Raw genomic sequence first — 20,118 nt, 5'->3', positions numbered from 1 at the left:
CAGTGAGGGATATTGAGTACTTGAGGACTTTGACATCTTCTATCCGAAATTGTGCATGCTACCTTGGTGAACAAGACTCTAGCTAGATCAATGGGTGGCTCCAAGGGTGACTGTCCCCGGTAACATTCGATCCTGTCAAATTAGTTCATGTTATGGTTTTAGTAGTGTCATTTGTTCATAAAGAATACTTGATGGTTATGTTCAGTGCTTTGCCTCGATCGCTTTGAATTGAGGACATTCATGGTTTGTAGATCGCAATGGGTATGGCATCCTCAGGCTAGGGGAATTTGGTGGTGACAAGACTGCAGGAGCACCTGCTCAGTTCCAGTCTTATCTAATTTCAGAGTAATTTTCTCGCTTTGCTCACATGCATTACATGCTCTCGTTTTATTCGTACATTGTTTTTTGTATACAAGGTCATAGTGACATGTTGACTTGTATACATCAGCTAGCTGGTGCGTCGATCAGTATTATGTGCGTTAAGCTATATGTAGTCTGTGAAATGATCTTTAAGTTACAAGAAACAAAATTCTTCCCTAGTTTGTCTGAGCTATATTATGTTTACTATAATTCCAGAATAGCATCTAGGAGTATGAAATATAAAGCATTCTGATTAGATAATCAAAGGCCTCATTTGATTTTCTTCGATGCTAGATTTCTTGTGCCATGAGTATGTAGATAACAAAAGTCGTCTGCACTATTGGCTACATGAATGCATTCAATTAAGTGGGAGATCTCTAACCTGGGATATCCTGATGAAAATAATCCATGGAATACCAAAAAGGTGAGATCTCATGTCTCTAATGACGAATTATAACTCGATCGGAATACTCCAACCAGAAACTCCCACTTAATAAGAAATCGCTTAACGCACAATACTAACAAGTTAAGAAGGGAGAAAGATGGAGATGAGATCAAAGTGAGTGAACCAGAACGCATGGATGCGTGTGAATTGAACAGTACAAAATTTATCCGAAGCTGGTGGAGCTGGAGCTCGGAGGATATGTCTATGCTCTGGGATGGTACGTACCCTGCGCGTTACGGGCATCCCCTTCTCTCTGAGGTCTACAGGCGCCAATCGATCCCAGCTGTGGGAAGATCCGGCCACCTGAACCCGTTCGTACGTGGATCGAGGGTTTTGAGTCCTGATTGCACTAGGGCATCGATAACGTTTCATTCTTTACTTCTCACTGGTCCAGATACTCCGGTCTAGCTAATGCTACGATGCCGTCCCTGGTTTCTGGTAAGTACTACTCTTTCTTCCGCGCTTTCCCGTTACGGGCACCGGCGCGGTTTCTGATAAGCTCAGGCTCTACTAGCTCAACTCCTCATGACCCAAAACAAATTAATGCCTTCTCCCACATATTCCTGTCTGTCAACACGCACCTTTAGCTTCAATCCCCATTGCAAGGAGAACACCTAGCTACTTCACTTGTTGCAGCAGCTAGGGTATGATCTTTTTTCTTTTTTGCTTTGTTTCGAATATCGAATCAAAGAGGATTGTGCAATAAACTAGGAAATAACCCATGACAAGCTAAGCCTTAATTACAAAGGCAACACAAAAGGTAAATAGGAAAATCTTGGTAGATTATTCCTTGATTTCATGGGAAGAGAATAATATTGCTAACCCTAACTCTCTATAAATAGCTACAGCTATAAGATCCATGGATTATTAGTATCACGAGAATTAGAGAGCTTTCTTTTGGGAGAAAAACACCTATCTAAATGTTGTCGGCTCTGAAACTTGTTTCAGTCTCCATGCCAGTCCAATTCACGGGGTCACACAATTACTTGCTATGGATTGAAATCCTTCTTCATCCCAATCCTCAAGTTCCATGGTATATTGGATGTGGCCGAAGGAAGAGAGTTGTGTTCGGATCGGAAAGTAGCACTGAAGCTTCTTATACTCATTGGACGAAGAAGGACCAGTTACTCCTGTGTTTGATCAATGGAAGCCTATGTGAGGAACTACTACTCGTACATGCAAAAGGGTGCACAAGTGGAAGAGACTTATGGTTGAACTTTGAAAACCTATTTGCTGAAGAGGCAACAGTTCACGTGAATGGGCTTCAGGATCGCCTCGAGAACCTGATGATGACACATAGATATATCAATTCATACATGAGTGAAGCGAAGGACATTATCAATGGCCTCTATGCAGCTGGGTTTCCGGTCGATGACCAACGAATTGTTTCTTGTGTGCTCAAAGGACTGACTTCGAAATATTACGAGTTACTCACTTCAATCAAGGAACAAAGTGTGCCTCTAACGTGGGAAAAACTGCATGACTTAATACTGCTACGTCAACGTCATAGATCTTCGTGTGAGAACTCGTTAATCTTTGTCTGTGGGTTGTCTGTAATACTATTGGTATCAGCGGCATTATATTCGTTGATCGAGTTGATGCGTGTTTTACTGTAGGACGCGCGACCAAGATACGTCGATAAATAAACGCAACACACATTCACAATCTGCTCCTTAATGTAGTTTATTATTTTTGTTTTTGAGAAGTAATGTAGTTTATTATTAATTTAATACGTATTCATATATGTAAATATGATTGCGGTTGCGTTTAATGAATGCCTTCATTTTTGATTGAAAAAATTGCGGATACTTATTATTGGTTATGTTCAGTACGTTCTTTGCCCCGATCGCTTTGAACGACGTTCAAGGTTTGTGGATCGCAATGGGTACCGGGCATCCCCAGGGAGTTGAATTGGTGGTGACAAGGCAGGAGCACCTGCCCAGTTCCAGCCTTATTTCAGAGTAATTTTCTCCCTTTGCTCACATAACATTCTCTCGTTTTATTCGTACGTACATTGTTGTTCTGTATACTTGTGTAAAGCTAGCTAGCTATGTCAGTGTAATGCGCATTAAGCTATAGGTAGTCTGTGAAATAATATTCTTTCAGCTACAAGAAACAAAATTCTTCCTTAGTTTGTCGATCTGAGCACATTATTCTAGGAGTATAAAATAGAAGGAATCAGAGGCCTCATTTTATTTGACTTTCTTTGATGCTAGATTTCTAGCTAGCTTGTGCATCAGTATATAGGTACGTATTCTTTTTGTTATCTATGTCTGCACTATTGGCTTCATGAATGCATTCAATAAGTGTGTGATTCTAACCTGGGGTATTCTGATGAAGATAATCCGAGGAATATCAAAAGGGTGAGATGTCTGAGATCTCATTTCTCTAATGACGAATTCTAACTCGGAATTTTCCAGCTTGCTACTCCCAGTTGATGACCATGCCAGCTTTTAAAATCACATCCGTCAAGAATTCCTCTTAATTACATGCTTGAAATAACAGATCTATTTTGAGCAGTTAGATACAAGAGATTCCAATTAAGAAGGTTTGAGAAAAAAGTTATGGCAACCGGCGCTTAAGAAGTTAAGGGAGAAAGATGGATGAGATCAAACTGAGTTGACCTGCCGGAATGGCTGCGTGTGATTTGAACAGTACAAAATTTATCCGAAGCTGGTGGAGCTCAGAGATGTCTATGCTCTTGGATGTTACCCTGCTAATTACCGACATCCCCTTCTCTCTGAGGTTTACAGGCGCCAATCCCAGCAGTGGGAAGATCCACCGGAACCCGTACTTGGAGGGTTTTAGACTTTCAGTCCTATTGCACTAGCTAGTGAGGATAACGTTTCATTCTTTTCTTCTCACCAGCCCAGATACTCAAGTCCAATGCTACGATCGATGCTGTCCGTAGTTGCTGGGTAAGTACTACGTACTCTCTCTTCCGCCCTTTCCCATTATCATGTTATGGGGCACCGGCCGGTACGATCGTTTTTGTTAAGCTCAGGGTTCTACTCAACTCCTCATGACCATACTCCTCAGGATCCCATGCACGCGCATATTCCTGTCTACATGCACCTTTAGCTTCAATCCCCATTGCAAGGAGAACGCCTATATATGTTTTCCGACTGCTTCATTGCATGTGTACGCTAAATAGCTTGCTATATATATACGTACTTCACATGTTGCATCAGCTAGGGTAAGATCTTCTTTTCTTGATTGCTTTCATTTCTATTGGTTAGATCATTTGTTCGTAATTGTTGCCCATTTGGTTCTATATATGATATTAGGTGTCATATACGGAAAATTCTACTATACATTTATGTATGTTATACATCTCTTATCTAACGGTTGATATTATTTTATAAATGAGATCAATCAAAAAAACGTTTTCAACCATCAAATTTGAAATATATAGCATATATTAATACATAGTAAGTTAACCCGTCATATACTATTTGCATGCACGCGTAATGCTCAAATATATTCATTGTTTGAGTTGGTGTGGCCGAATTGAAACAATGCCGTAGACACCCCGGTTGGAACACGTGGAGTCCACGGGTGTGCACGTGTCAGCACATACGAATAGCAACTTGCCACGAGGAGCACATATGGAGCCTAACGTCGGGGCAAAGTACCCTGTAGGAAAACGACGATGAACTAAACGTCGCATCCCGCGGAAAAAGGCTCGGAGGTGATGAGTGATGCCATAAAGTGCTACGTGGCTTTCTAGTAGAGCTCGTCAACTTGTAACAGAAGTGTTTTGAGTGTCGTTTTTATCGAACTCGGGATGTGATACGCTGTCGTCCGGTCATTGGCCTCGCATTCCTTCAATTCACTAATTATTACGATATGCCACTCTCTTTAATTATAGTCGCATTTGCTTAATCAGTCCTTGTTAATGTCGTGATGACTCAACAGAAGTCCTCACTAGAATTGCTTCCTTTTGCATAATGTGAGCTTATGGTCATGATTCATGAAACATATATTTTTACCTGAGCAAAATGTTATCTATATGACCTTACCAAACTTTCTATATTTTCCTTTTATACAACCATACAAAAATGACGTTTTCCACATCTAGTAGCATAACATCAATTTGCTATATCACTTTATGCGATCTATACATGATATAGGTTAGGTAAAAACAGAACGAAGTCATTGTCCCTCACCTTCAAGACATTGTTAGCTCTAATAAGTTGGTACTTCAAACCAATTTGAAGTTAGTCTAGGTAAGACTCATAACCTGGGCCATTTGGATAGACATATAATTATATTGAAGTTAAAATAGTTTTTATTAAACAAATACTCTCATAAGTCAATTTAGTAGTTCGTGTAACATCTATTTTTAGTTGTATGTAGAGACTTATATGTACGTTGCAAACATACTTTTGAGTTCCTGATAATTTAATTGTTCTCTTAAATGATTATAAACGATAACTTGTATTTGTAGGCTTTTGGACATCTATTAACATTTCATTTTGTTTATGGTGTTGACCAAGTTTATATGATCTTATGAGCTGACTTGTATGATTATCTGGTCTCAAATAATCAAATTGTCTTAAGTTTCATCCATGTATTCAACTTCTTTATTATTAGAATGCATTTTAATCCAAAAAAAAAGGATCATGAATATTAATCTAACGGATTCTTGCCTAGAAAAGCCAATATGAGTCCATCCCTTTTCGAGTTTGCATGGTTGATACTCAACATAGTATCCTTGCGAATTCTCTTTCTCTTCAATTTCTTCTTAATCTCATTCAAGTTCAGTTCACCTAAGGGCAACTCTAACAATGGTGTTAAACATTGGTTTTGGTCTTAAAATAGAAGTTTTCATCTCTAACATCTTGTTTTAAGGGGTTTTGATTTTACAATAGGACTTGGACCTAAACTAAGTTTTACTTACTATTATATCTAGTAATTTTTCAAGATCAAGACTTCAACAGTGCATGAACCCGTATCAATTTAACTATGTTATAACACCTTCATATGACACTCAAAATCATATTTTAATCAATAATTGTGTATATAGCACCCTATATAGCACATAATTGTTAGAGATAGAAAAATGAGTCATATATGAATAATACAATAAGGGGGTGCTAAAATAAAAATAAACCCCCAAATAGAACTTACCGTGAGAGTTGACCTAAAGTTATTAATTTACTTTACTGTTAGCCAACCCAGTGGTGTTATTGTAATTTGATCCAAAAATCATGCCCCTTGGAAACAAAATTCTCCTGAGCCCCCATACTCGTATTTTAAAGCCCCGCTTTGCTTCTAGCCTTCTAGGCTGTGTTTGGTAGTGCTTATTGAGTACGGTGATTATAAGCTAAGCCTTCTATTGCGTTTGGTAATCCAACTTCTTGTCAGCGGCTTCCAAAAGCAATGGCTTTTCTCGTCCAAAAGCCGAAGCTGTCTCACCCCTCCTTTTAGAAGCAGAAGCGCTGAAAATTACTGTGGCGCTATTTACTGTACTTTAATGAAAGTTTAAAAATACCGGTTTCTGTCCTCACTTCCTCAAATCAATTACACTCACTTGCCACAAACCCTTGTCATCAATTATAGGCAGAGCAGCTTCTCATTACAAACACACAATTTCTCCATCTGACGCTTCATCACCCTCGCCTCATTACGATTCTTGGTTCGTAATCAAAGATCGAAGACAAGCAAGGTGCTTGGAAAATTTGCATTAAGGTTAGTTCTTTATCTATTTCAGTTTCAAATTTCTTTGAATCTGATGAATATTTGAGATTAGTTTGTTCTGGGTTTGTGTGGTAAAGTTTACGATTCTGGGTGCTTAGTGTTTTTTACAATTCTATTGTCGAGATTAAAATTGTTGGCATCTAATTCAATCAAAACTAGGTTTTGCTCAATTGTTTATATAATGAGATCTATGTGTGTTCATTGCTATGTAAACGAAAAATTGAGAGAGTATCAAGGTATGTGATTTTCAATTGAGAGAAACATAGATGGTAGGTATAAAGGTATGCTGATAATTAGCTAGCTTCCAAGTTTTGAGTCATTGTCATTAGAATCGTATGTAAACAATTCCCCTGGATTTGTTCTTTGTTTCATAGTATAATTGGGAAGAGACTAATCTGATTTTAGTTGTGAAATGGTTGTTTGGATTTTCGTTTTAATGGTTTTCACTTTTTACAGGCAGCAGCACTAGAGGGACAGAAAACCACTGCTGCTTCAGATTATGTGCTCAAGGTACCTACCACTCCTGTAACTCATCTTAGTATTTGTCTACATATAAAGATACATACAACTTCTGCTCACTGATCATAAGGAACCTACTTGCAACCAAGAGAATTTCAAATGCCGGCAGCAATGCCCTTCCTGCTGCTAAGAGACGCGCGGCAAAGCATATGCCAGTAAGATTCCAAACAAAGGTACTGTCATGTTCAAACCTTTGCTGCTTTACATCTGAATTATGCTAGTTGGTATATATTCTTACTAGTACAGTGCATTAGTAATGTTGGTGAAGTTGGTAAACTCTTTCAAACTTTCTTGTATTTCTTTTACTTTATCCTATGGAACGCAGATAGCACCAGTTAATAAAAGGAAGCTGCCATAGGCCATACGTTACAATTAAACATTTGAAACCATTGCCCTGTAATTTAAGTCTATTTTCCCATGCTCACTTATAGCTACAGAATTGGTGATGTTAACAAAAGATTGAAAACCACTGAATCTATGCTTAGATTATTATCTCTCTTTTATTATTTTTATTTTTTCCATCAGATCAGTTCATTTGTTTCTTCTTAAACTGCAGGAGTTTTGTGTGAAGAAAAGAGACCATATTGAAGTAGTATGCATGATTGGTGTTTATAGATTTGTAGTGAATGTGTCAGATGTATCCTTTTTGTGAATTTTGTCATACAATGCAAACAAGACAGTAACTTTATATAATATGTCCCATGTCCATTCAGTTAAAGAACAATATTTCGTTAATATTTCCTTGACCTTCTTTTAGCTCTATTCTGGAATTGAAGAGTATGGAGTCAGTGGAGTGGTTCGCATATATTGTAAGTAATGCTATATTTGTATCATATGTTTATGAACTAACCTAAAGATATGCGGATTACTGACCTAAACATATCTTTGGATTTACTGCCAAAAATATGAATGTTTGTTGCTTTGACAAGTTGAGCTTGAAAGCTAGTGAGTCTCATTCTTTTCTTCTTTCAGTTGTTTCCATTTGCTGCTCTCAAGCAGTTTCATTCTTGTGAATTTTGCAAGATGAATATTAAGTTCTTAAATTACTTTTTGGGTTTAGTCATTACTGATTTTAGGTAATTGAAAAAATGTTAGGTGCTCATGAGGTTTGTTGCTATCTACATTTTAGAATATGTGGCTTCTCTTATGTTGTTGCTTGTCTATACTTTGTTTCAGTCTTAGTGCTCATGTGACTTATGTGAGTATTGATGTCATCCATATCAAAGAAGGCTTGCAGCTGTGGGGAGGAGCTGTGGGGAGGAAGAGCCTTAGTACTAATACTTAATTTTTGATGTTTAACTATAATATATTTGTAATAGAAATTCTGTTATTCATTGCCTTTTTGAAAAGATAGAAATTGTTAGCAACTGCTTGTGTATCTGTGGTCTGATATGAAAACTAAAACATGATATCATATATGTTTTCCTATATGTTCATTCTTGATATGAATATGATCAATGCAAGTTTGTAAACTTTATGAATATATGGTCTACAATACTGGTCAACTGTCCGATCTAACTGTTTGACCATATCAGACGGCTGTTGAGCGCCACCTGGTGCTCAACAACTGTAACGACCCCAAAATTTCAAGCTTAAAAACTCAAAATTTCAAAGTCGTTAAACACCAAACAATTTCAACGAATCGAAATCATTTAAAATGCCACAGCGGATCATCTCTGAGTTCAAAATACAACTCAGTTAAACCGATTATTACAACCCAAATTATAATTCAATATTATAACAAATGAAATTGCGTAATCCTCACAACAAACTCACAAGATAGTCACACAAAATCCTCACACAAGCTGGAGATAAATAACTTCAAGTCCTCTGAGCGGTCCGTCAATTCCCGCTAATCCACACCTGCGGAGTTATCCACTACACCATCGAATTGGTGCACCGGGATTGTAAACACAAACCCGGTAAGCTTTACAGCTCGTATGAGTAAATGAAAATATAACTCGCATATTAATATATATACGAAAATCCACAAATCAAATAAATATAAATGCACTCATGAGTTAATGGACGGCCCATTTGGTTGTCCCAAAGAAATATGAAAAGAAGCGCTCATGAGAAATTAAGTAACCCTTCTGGTTACTCAAATGCATTTATAATACGGGTACCAAGAACGCTGGTACACATCTGTTACCCCTCTCGTAATACACCGCTGATATTGGATAGCCACCCGCTATCCAACATCCAAACAATCTGAGTACCCATGAGCAGATAACCACCCGTTACCTCACATGCAGTACTAAGGCAGACAGACTAGAGCTCTAACTGTATCGTAACTTTCGCCCGGCCAAAGGCTAGGTTCCGACTTGCCAAACACGTACAATAATCTCACATCATATTGTACCAATCACGTCCGAAGACAAATCAACATTTTAACAATCTCAATGTTAAAATCACGTACAATAATCTCACATCATATTGTACTAAAAATCATGTCCGAAGACAAATCAACATTTTAACAAACTCAATGTTAAAATCACGTACAATAATCTCACATCATATTGTACAAATCAAAATCACATGCTCGATATTTAAATCTCGTCATCGAAATGACATAAATCACGATAAAATCATAACAGTATATTATATAGCAAACTATATATATATGTACATATTTACCATTTATACAATATATATATATAATCCATTATATCGTATACATGTCATATTTCATAAACACGTCCGAAGACAAAAACTCGTCCGAAGACAAAACTCGTCCGAAGACAAAACATTTTAACAAACTCATGTTAAAACCACGTACAATAATCACACCTCATATTGTACAAAAATCACATCGCATGCTCAACATTTAATTCTCGTCATTCGAAATGACCAATTCAAATGAATTCATAACAGTATATAATATAACAAACTATATATATATGTACTTATTACGATTTATACGATATATACGTAATTCACTATATTGTATACGTGTCGTAATTCAATATTAAAAACTCTTGCAAAAATCTTGGAATCACCGCAAGGGTAGATTCGTAAATAAGTGAGATTTTACTCACCTTCTTTCCTGCGTGCAACTTCCACGACCCTGAAAGTAATTTCCTCACTCGTTTCGTCAGTCACCTAATAGCACGATAAATGCTTAGAAAATGATACTTAAAATATCAGGTGACGAGTTCAGCACAGCTAAATGTTGTTCATAAAACATTGTTCACGGAACACTGTTCATGTTTACTAATCACTGTTTTTACTAAACCACTGTTCACAGTTACTGTTTTACCAAAACACTGTTCACAGTTACTGTTTTACCATGGCACTGTTCACAGTTACTGTTACAGATCACTATTCACAGTTACTGTTACATATCACTATTCATGCGGAGTTACTATTCACAGTCACTATTCATTCGGCGTTACTGTTCGCCGACCGCCACCAATCATCACCAAATTTCACCACCACAACCTAAACAACATTTCCAACAACTTCCTAGTTGACACCAAGGTCTAAATCCGAGTCTAAACAGTCCAAACAACGAAGAACATGAAATCGGCACTATTCACAAACCCTAGAAATTGAAATTTTGATTCGGGTACTTACACTTCGATTTGGCTCGATTCCTTTTGTGGGAATGTTGTTGGGACTGAGACAAGAAAAACCCCCCAAGAATCTTGAGCCATGGTGGCCGAAGGAGGCGGCGCCGCCACAACAGTAACTTCCGGCGGTTGCTACACCGTGTGTGGTTGTCGCCGGAGTGCAAGGCGTAGCCCAAAAGATGGAGCTCGTCGAGCCCGTCAGTTTGATAGGTGGCACGACACGAGGCGACGTCGGATGGTGGAGAAATCGGCCGGAGAAGGTTTTTGGGTCGGGTGAACAGTACCCGAGCTCGGATGAACAGTACCCCGATCTGATTTTTAGAAAAAATCTGATTTTCTGATTTTTAATCTCCTCTCCTTCCTTTTATACTATTTCCAAAATCGGAAACGAACTTCCAACGTTAATAACGTTTGCATCCGACGTCCGATTCGAACGCATGACATGTCCACGAATTCGTATCGATGAGCTCTACGACTTTCGTGAAGGAAGTTTTTGCAACCGAGCGACGGAATAAAAGTCGATCTATACGTTGCGGTAACGTTACGTTTTCTAATTAAACGATCCGAGAACGTTTCCGTTTTTGTTTTGAAATGTCGCAAACCTCCAATTGTCGTCTTGAATTAATTTCACAAGTTTAACACTTTGAAAATACTAGACATTTAGTTTCTAAAAATTCGGGTTATTACAACAACTGACCTGGTAATTAGCACCCATATGGTCTAATATCCCTCTCTCATATATATTAGCAATATAATTACATGATATTATGTTATTAACAAATAGTTAAGGCTCTCATAAAAACAAGGAATTTTTTTAATATTAATCTCTAAACTCTTATGACAAGGTCAAAGTAGCAATTAGACTTTAGTAATTGTAGTACACAAACTGATTATTTATTTATATAGTTTCATAATTAAAATGAAGTTGTAAGCTCCTAATGTTGAGAATATATTTAATTAACAAATTTTAAAACAATCTATAAAATCAACTTGAAATCATTTTACATGTCCAAATTGGTCATTTGATAAATTTAAAACAGAAGCGAGTTTGAATTTACCAAACGCTTTATCACTGCTTCTGTCACTAACAGTCACTTATAAAAGTCAGTTTACCAAACACTCATTTACTTTTTTTATCAGCTACTTATTTTCAGAAATAAGTATAAGTCAGCTTTTTAAATAAGTTCAGCTGCACCAAAGACAGCCCTAGTCCCCAATTACTCACTCGCATTTCTCATTCCAACTAGTCCCTCACACTTGCCTCGTCTCGTTTTCTCTCACAGACAAAACTTGTGGTGTCTCTTCAACACTTCAATTTCCAACCCCAAAACCTCATACTCCTCTCTCTCTCTCTCTCTCTCTCTCTCTCTCTCTCTCTCTCTCTCTCTCTCTCTCTCTCTCTACCCCTCTGAATTTACACCACAAAAACATAAACCCACTTCCATGGCGGTCGGACTCTTCGCCCCCACAACCCCCACCGCCCTCCGCCTCATCCAATCCTCCTACCTCCTCCCCAAACCCAAACCCACCGTCTTCTTCCCTCCCTCCAATCTCTGCCACCATAAAACAACACTCTTACATAAGACTCGGAGAAAACTGTGTCTCACTGTTTACGTTGTCATGGAGGAACACAAACGAAGTGCTACTCCTCACGTCGACAGTTCGGAAAATATACCACAAGAGAACGCCAGCTCCGAGATCCCTATTGTGATTCCGTCCTTACGTGGTGCCGAACGATTGGCGAGGAAGAAATCCGAGAGGTTCACTTATCTTGTCGCTGCTGTTATGTCTAGCTTTGGTATCACTTCCATGGCTGCCATGGCTGTTTATTACAGATTTTACTGGCAAATGGAGGTACTTAGTTAATTGATTTCTCAAAGTTACTATCTCTTTTTTTTAAGTTTCTCTATGTTTTAGTTGTTGAATTGGGGTGCTTAAATTTTGTGGTGTAGGGTGAGAATGTGCCTGTGTCTGAAATGTTTGGTACCTTTGCTCTCTCAGTTGGTGCTGCTGTAAGTATAAAGTTCACTAATTTATTTCTAAATATGGAGAAAAGCTTACCAAATTCAGCTCAAGTTTTCTGAATTTTTTTTAGGTGGGGATGGAATTTTGGGCAAGATGGGCGCACAAAGCTCTGTGGCACGCTTCACTATGGCATATGCATGAGGTTTGGCTTCAAACTTTGAATTTCTTACTAGCTGGGTTTCTGTTCTGGGAAACAAGCAAAGACTGTGTCTTGAATTATGAAACCAATAGTGTTTTAATGTTGACATGAAATTTATGATCAATTACAGTCCCACCACAAGCCCAGAGAAGGGCCATTCGAGCTCAACGATGTGTTTGCTATAATCAACGCGGTTCCAGCTATAGGTTTGCTCAACTATGGCTTCTTCCACAAAGGCTATGTTCCGGGCCTTTGTTTTGGTGCTGTGAGTCCTCTTTTCCTTTCAGGCTTTGATTTGAGTTCTTCCAAATATGATTTTATTCCTTGATTAACGGATTTTAACTATATAATAAACTGCTGGGGATTATAAGCTATCTTTCTTTTTTCCTCAAATTTCTTTCTACTGTTACAAACTGACTTTGAATGAATGAAAAACAGGGTCTTGGAATTACAGTGTTTGGAATGGCGTACATGTTCGTCCACGATGGTCTAGTTCATAAAAGATTCCCGGTAGGTCCCATCGCCAACGTGCTCTATTTCAGAAAGGTTGCTGCAGCCCATCAGGTATAGAACAATATATTTTTTTTGTCAATAAGTATAGAACTATAGATCATTGTCAAATGAAACAGACCATAGACTCAAATTCCCTCTCAATGAATTATTGCAATAGAAAACAAATGTATTTTCGTTTTTGTTTTTATTATTTTGGTGTGACTATTTTTAATTAAACTATGGTTTTCTGCTTAAACTGAATCTAACTGTCAAAGATTGTGTTTTGATTCTGATGTTTTGGCCTCAGCTACACCACTCGGAGAAATTCAAGGGTGTTCCATATGGTCTGTTTCTTGGTCCTCAGGTTTGTCCATTCTTTAATACCCCCTATAATCTAATCCAAATTTGTCTCTGTCTTCCTATAGATTATATATAGTTTACACTAAACTAATCATATATTTGTTTTCTGGGGTGATGCAGGAGGTTGAAGGAGTGGGAGGAAAGGAAGAGCTGCAGAAGGAGATTGATAGGAGAATCAAAGCATACAAGAACTCGTAACTTAAATTTGAAGATTGTAGTAGAGTACGGGGTTAGAGATAATTGAATCAAATGGGTTTTGTGAGCTGGTTTTTCATATCTGAACGAGTGCTAAAATGGTGTGCTAGGCAGATGAGGCTAGAGTCCTTTGAATGAAGGGAGATAGGTATGTATATTAGTATTCTACTGTATGGGGATTTGTATTTTGTCCCACTTATACACTGCTTGGGTGCTAGCAACCTTTTGTCATTGTACAAATGTTAACACATGAGAGTAATGAGAAAAGGACTGAGGAGGTGCAATGTTTCCAACCCTAATTTTGGAGCATAGATCGGGTTGCAACACACTTCTGTATTTTTGTTTCCATGTGGTCAAAAGATGAGATTTTAATAACAAGCTTTCACGTTATTTAAAGATCCAACAAGATCACTTTCACATGTAAAAAACTAGATTTAAAAAAAAAACAATGAAACGAATTCATTTGGCATAAAGTCGATTCGAGTTCAAGGCTCATTGACGATCTTTGAGATCATGCATACGGGTGACAAGACACCCTAAATAGACACCAACTAACTAAGTAATAAAACGAAAAACAAAATCCAAAAGTTCGAAACTAAAAATCATCCAAAACAATGTACATAACCAAAGTTCGGAAATTAAAGCTAAAGCTACTGACAAACAGATATATAACTACACAACCCTAATTGTACAAATTAGGATTGTGGGTGGCTTAAGTCGTGCATGACCCAAATGATGTGGAAAGTAAAGGATTGGGCCAATCCAAGAGCCAAAACCCAACGAGTTAGACCACACCCAAAGCCCATGCCGCGTCCCGAAGGCCAACCGTGTGGTCTAGTCGAGAAAACACTTCGACAACCTTCATTGCCACCGGTTTGTTTCCAGCGGCCTTACTCGATCCTCCACCATAGCAGGAGACGGTAAACTAAAACAAGATAACACCTCTTCTAGGTTGGCCTTCGCTTCCTGCGAGATCCTAAACGCTGCTCATCAGCCATACCCTCGCGTCGAATTCAGCCCAAGCAAGGAAGTACTTGTCCCGAATAACTTTCGACACACTCATCCTGGTTTTTCTCAACCAAAATGTTGTTATATTAAACTCAGGGTATGTACATAGTATGTTAGTCGTGCTGCTTCATTTCGTCAAGATCTTCCAACAAACATTATGTCGATCTCTAATTTCTCTATCTTTATTGAAAGAAAACGCACACAAGTTTAACAATCTTACATATTTCTACGTACGCCGACTTTTAAAATTAAACGTCATAATAACAGATTACACTCATGACAGTTTGTATTTGAATTATTTACAACGATATTGAATTCATGAAGGAGATTGTATAGTAATTACTAAGCTACCTGAAATATACGAGTATACAAAATATATACACCATACATTGTGTATACTAATATGGAGCCGTAGCCCGTAGGCAGTCCAGTACAGTAATTTGATCTATAAGGTGGCATGGGAAGTATGAGTAAGATTAATGCAATTGTTCTTACAGAAGTGTCGAGGCAAACCCTAACAAGTCTCATGTTGCTGAGTGCTGAGTCGGTTCTGCATGCATGTGTCATATAATTGAGCCGAAAGGAAAGACTATTACAGTGATGGATGTTTCCTAATGAACCAGCCGACCATGTTGTTTCTTTGGCAAGTCAATGATTAATGACTCATGCCCTAGCCACGTGTTGATTCTGTGTTTTTTCTGTCCAATCGACCCCCTCGAACCCAAATCTAACTCCTTCTTCTTCCTTCTTCTTCTTCTTCTTCTTCTTCTTCATGAATCATGATCTTCAATATAAAAAAATGAAACCCGAGTGCCCTATACACTTTGCCACCCATCCCAATATCCATTTTATAGATTAAGAGCCCTCCACCAGTCCTGATTAGTGGGGGGAGTGTTTACATTTGAGTTTTCCGTAGGACGGTTTGATCCAATGGAGTTTCCATATGACACCAAAGCTTGATGATATATATATATAGTTAGTGTGCCTTTTTTGTTGGGTTAATCATTTTGACCTATCCTCATATCTATATGGTGATGTAATACTCCATTTTTTTATAGTTGATTTGGGAATTTTGGACTGCGAGAGAAATTATTTGCTATTAGACAATTTCCCGCGTGGGTTGCTAAATCAATAATAAATTATATGTAATGGCATTGACCGCGTTAGATAAAGAATCATCCGAATATAATTTGAGCGATAATTTTTTTTTGACATCATTGATATTTATAGAATTAAATCTTAGAGCATTTTCAATAGTTTATTCATATTTTATTTAAAATAGAAAAAAAAAAATTTCGCCAAAATTTTTATGCTCAAACTCATATAGTTTATTTATTTTTACAGATTTCTACATTTATTATAACTTAATAAAATATTATATATTCTATTTTTATAACCATATTTTTTTTTTGCAAGTTTGGAATAAGTTATTTAAATTTTTTATTATTTTGATTAGTTGTTATTAAAACTTGAGTTATTGGAGAAAATGTAACATTTAATATTTGTTTATACAAAATTTATGCCAAATTATGCAAATATAGATATTCATCTATTATATTTCATCTCTTTTTCTATTTTAGAGAATAAGACTAAAAAGAAATTGTTAAAATTAAAATTAGACAATTTTGACAACTGCAGGAGCATCTCCAACTACGGAAAAATCAAAATTGAGCAACTTTAATTCAAAATCTCTTTTTTTCTTCTAAAATACAGAATTTATTGGACATGCTCTTACCAATAAATGGTTCACGATATTTGAAGTGTCAAAATTCTGACGAAATTCACCAAATCTTTTGATTTGGTCATTTAGGCACGCAAAAATATCTTGGTAGTTTTGCAAATTTGCATCATTGGTGCTTCATGCGCGATTTGACCAAACAAATAAAACAAAACGTGTGACTGGTTCTCCACAGGTGCTTTTTGTCTCCCAAGTCCCACCTGTTTGGTTAGATGTGAGGGACACGTTGTACATTTTAAGGAGGCCACGTATATTTTCAAGCATTATCACTAGATGAATTAGGATTATTGCTTCGTTGTTGCTCGATGACCTATTTTGAAAGTTGGTGTGATTAGGGGTGGGAGTTGGTACCGAAAAAATGGTATCGAAACCGATCGTCCCGTACCGAATACCGACGGGTCGGGACGAATCGGTAAAATGTCTTCGTTCCGTACCGAATTTAATACCGAAATTTTATAAACGGTACGGTTCGGTATATGTATAATTCGTACCGAATGTATAAAATATATTAAATATATGTATTTTCAATATTCTTTTTAGTTTTTTAGGTCTACATTGTACTTTTAAAGACTTAGAATGCCAATTTACATTAGCTAATAGTTATAAATAGATAGAAATACATGCAAAAATGTACAATTTTACCGAACTGAACCCATTCCGAATCAATAAGTACGGGTTCGGTTCGGTATTAAGTTTCAAATTTACGATCCCGAACCGAAACCGAATAAATTATCGGTATCGGTATCGGTATCGGCCGAATCCCGAACCGAACCGTACCGGTCCCAACCCTAGGTGTGATCTTCATCATAAAAAAGAACAAACTGTTCAATCAAAATTGGCTTTACAAGGATTATAACACGTTATACAGTTGAACACCTAACTAAACACACTTGGTTGTATAAAAGTTACAAGGTATATATCCTTTCAAAAAAAAAGTATACAAGGTATATATATGGTAATCAAGTGAACAATGACAAACACAAGGGGTCCGGATGCCCCCAATTAGTCCTATACATGTGACCAGCTTCCAGGAAAATCAATAATATTTATTTTACATGGATTTGTGATTAATTGTATCTGTTGGTGGAATTTAATTTGAAGTGAAAACTCATCATTTTAAGTAATTTTGTTTTTTATGAATGATAGTTTTGGTAAAATATATTAGTGAAACATTTGTATTTTATACACTTGTTCTAATATCTATATGTGAGAATAAAATTAGAGAATAATAAAATTGATAATTCATAATTTAGTGAAATTTTTGGGTATTACTGACTTTATAGTAGTAGAGATTTACACTATTACAATCTTTTATTTATTTCTCTCTCCTTAAGGTGAAAATGAAAGATAATAATGAAGCATTGGGCCTCATAATTAGGACCCAAATTAGTCCCCCTTAAAGCCACACACCATTTTCCCGGGAAAAAACACCACCGTTTTTACACTGAAAAATGGATTTCACGGCCAAAACCATTTTCCCGCCAAATTTACTGCTAAGCCAAACCTTCACTTCCACAAACTTCTCGGCCAGATTTCCGGTCACTCCGGCCCCAGCCACATCAGAAAATCCGAGCAGGCCTCCACGGAAAGCAGCAGAAGCCTCTCGATCTCGACGAAGTCCAAAACCGAGAGAGACCGAAGAATCGAAGAATTCAAGTTGGATTCACTTCGTAGGCAATCGGAGGCTGTGGAACCAAACAGGTGAGGCTTAATTTGAAGCCCTAATTCTCAGTATAATAGTTTGTCATGAAATTGCATTAGTTGATTAGGTTTGGTGTTAATGTCAATTAGGTTTTATGGATTAAGTCGGTTTGGGTTAATGTCAATTAGGTTTTCATATGCAAATTAAGTGCAGGAAATTAGTTTGTATCATTATGATTGATGACTTTCCACCATTACACATTGGAATTGATTGAAACTGTCCTTTCCACCATTATCTTTGGTGATGGTCAAGATTTTGTGCTAGAGGTACGCTCTGATTAATTGCTCTACTGAGCTTAAACTCTGGTAATGAAGCTTGTAGCATTCTAGGAGAGTTGTGTGCTTACCAATTTTTCTGCCAAGAAGGAAATCTGCTTAGGTTAATGCATTCTAGTGTATTTGTTTATTATTGATATGATTCTTTATACTTATTAAACACTAAGTTCTCTGTAAATGGACTTCAAATTATATCATACACTTTGTTAATGAGTCTATGATCTTGGTCTCATCTTGGTAGCTTGTGCATTGATGTACTTTGCTAACTGTACAGGCTGTGCATGTTATTAAAACTTTAGTATGATAAAGCACATTGAAGGCCACCAACTTGCTTATTAATTCCTTCCCATTTGTGTTGTGCAGGTTATTGTCACTGTAATAGCAATATAGAATGGCCGAAGTGACACTACTATAAATGGTTTGAGGTTGCACTTAAACAAATTATAGGCGTTTCAAGAGTTTTAAGATGATTAGCACAATACGTGGATGCCATATATATGACAATTATGATCATCATCCAATGGAAGTTCAAGCTGCCCAAAAAAGTTCTTTTATGAAGTCTCTTTCAGTGGTTTTTCAGCCTCCTACTTACAGGTATTGCAGTCTTTAATCTCAGTTATCATTAGCATGGTCAATATATTTGTGGCAAGGCTGATGTTTGATTTGATTTGTTGTCGTTTTAGCAGCACTGAACAACGATTTTGCCAGGTTACAGAGGTACATTCTTTGGTACCTAGATTTGTATTATGTGATAGCCAGGTTCATACAATTAGTCTATTTCAGGTCTATGCTGCTAGAGATATAGATGATGGGTACATTGGTGGAAGAGAGTTAGCTGCATCTGTAATAGGCCCCCCATCTGAATACTTCCCTTCTCTGGTAATTCTAAAGCTTTAAGTTTTTTTACGAAATACTTGAAGCATTTTGAAGAATTCTTTGGAAGTTTGAAGTAAAATGTTTACATATTTTCGGACAATATGATACATTAATTTCTTATATTAAAACATGACCTTGAAAAGCAAAATGACTGCGGGATCAAATGGAAATCGCAATTCAACAAAGTGTTTAGTAGGGTTTTCTTGTATTTGGATATGACACGTTCATTTGATGACTATTGAAAATAAGTTTCTGTCTTTACAGGGTTATGTGGTAGAGAGGTTGATGTATTCATCGTGATCCCATTGTTCTAACACTTAAAACAGGTACTCCGTATTTCTTCCAATAATCTCATTTGTTGTCATCACTCATCAGTTCTATAACAAAAGGGCAGTTCTGAGTTCTGACATTGAACTGCAAGTCATTGATTATTTCAATCACTCAGGTAGTCAGGTTATATAACTGTGAAGATTGCTAGTTAACTCTAACCAAACACTCCAAACTGGAGATGGACAATATGGTAACCCCATCTGTGACCAAGCCTTTGTATGAGGTAGATTTGTTTGCATGGGATGCCAACTAGAAGAAAAGAAGGCTATTTCAGAAGTGGTTAGGGGTAAACAAAAGATTCAACATGATTGAAACACTGCCATCTTGTGGGGAATATACGGACAAACTTCTATACAGAACAACAAAGATCATAGCAGAT

The 20,118-nt window shown here is 37.1% G+C and overlaps 2 protein-coding genes across 2 annotated transcripts in view; one reads left to right on the top strand and one right to left on the bottom strand.

The window, feature by feature from the left end:
- The window catches only part of LOC126801676 (heavy metal-associated isoprenylated plant protein 39-like), a 92,526-nt gene that overhangs the window by 37,215 nt on the left and 35,193 nt on the right, over positions 1–20,118 (bottom strand). The window lies entirely within an intron of this gene.
- LOC126801667 (beta-carotene hydroxylase 2, chloroplastic-like) lies at positions 11,998–14,095 on the top strand. Its single transcript, XM_050529088.1, has 7 exons — positions 11,998–12,453; positions 12,552–12,611; positions 12,695–12,766; positions 12,894–13,028; positions 13,202–13,327; positions 13,563–13,619; positions 13,736–14,095. Exons 1-7 carry the CDS (start codon positions 12,043–12,045, stop codon positions 13,811–13,813), a joined length of 939 nt encoding a protein of 312 aa, XP_050385045.1. The 5' UTR covers positions 11,998–12,042; the 3' UTR covers positions 13,814–14,095.

This window comes from Argentina anserina, chromosome 7 (genome assembly GCF_933775445.1).
Source record: "Argentina anserina chromosome 7, drPotAnse1.1, whole genome shotgun sequence".
Lineage (NCBI taxonomy): Eukaryota > Viridiplantae > Streptophyta > Magnoliopsida > Rosales > Rosaceae > Argentina > Argentina anserina.
The sequence above is the reverse complement of the archived record's forward strand: the minus strand, read 5'-3'. Positions and strand labels throughout refer to the sequence as shown.

What these genes read in the sequence shown, in the direction of transcription:
- LOC126801667 (XM_050529088.1), top strand. Translation starts at nt 12,043, where the DNA reads ATGGCGGTCGGACTCTTCGCCCCCACAACCCCCACCGCCCTCCGCCTC. An exon ending in CTCTCTCAGTTGGTGCTGCT is followed by an intron (nt 12,612 to 12,694) that starts GTAAGTATAAAG and finishes AATTTTTTTTAG; the next exon opens with GTGGGGATGGAATTTTGGGC. An exon ending in AGGTTGCTGCAGCCCATCAG is followed by an intron (nt 13,328 to 13,562) that starts GTATAGAACAAT and finishes TTTTGGCCTCAG; the next exon opens with CTACACCACTCGGAGAAATT.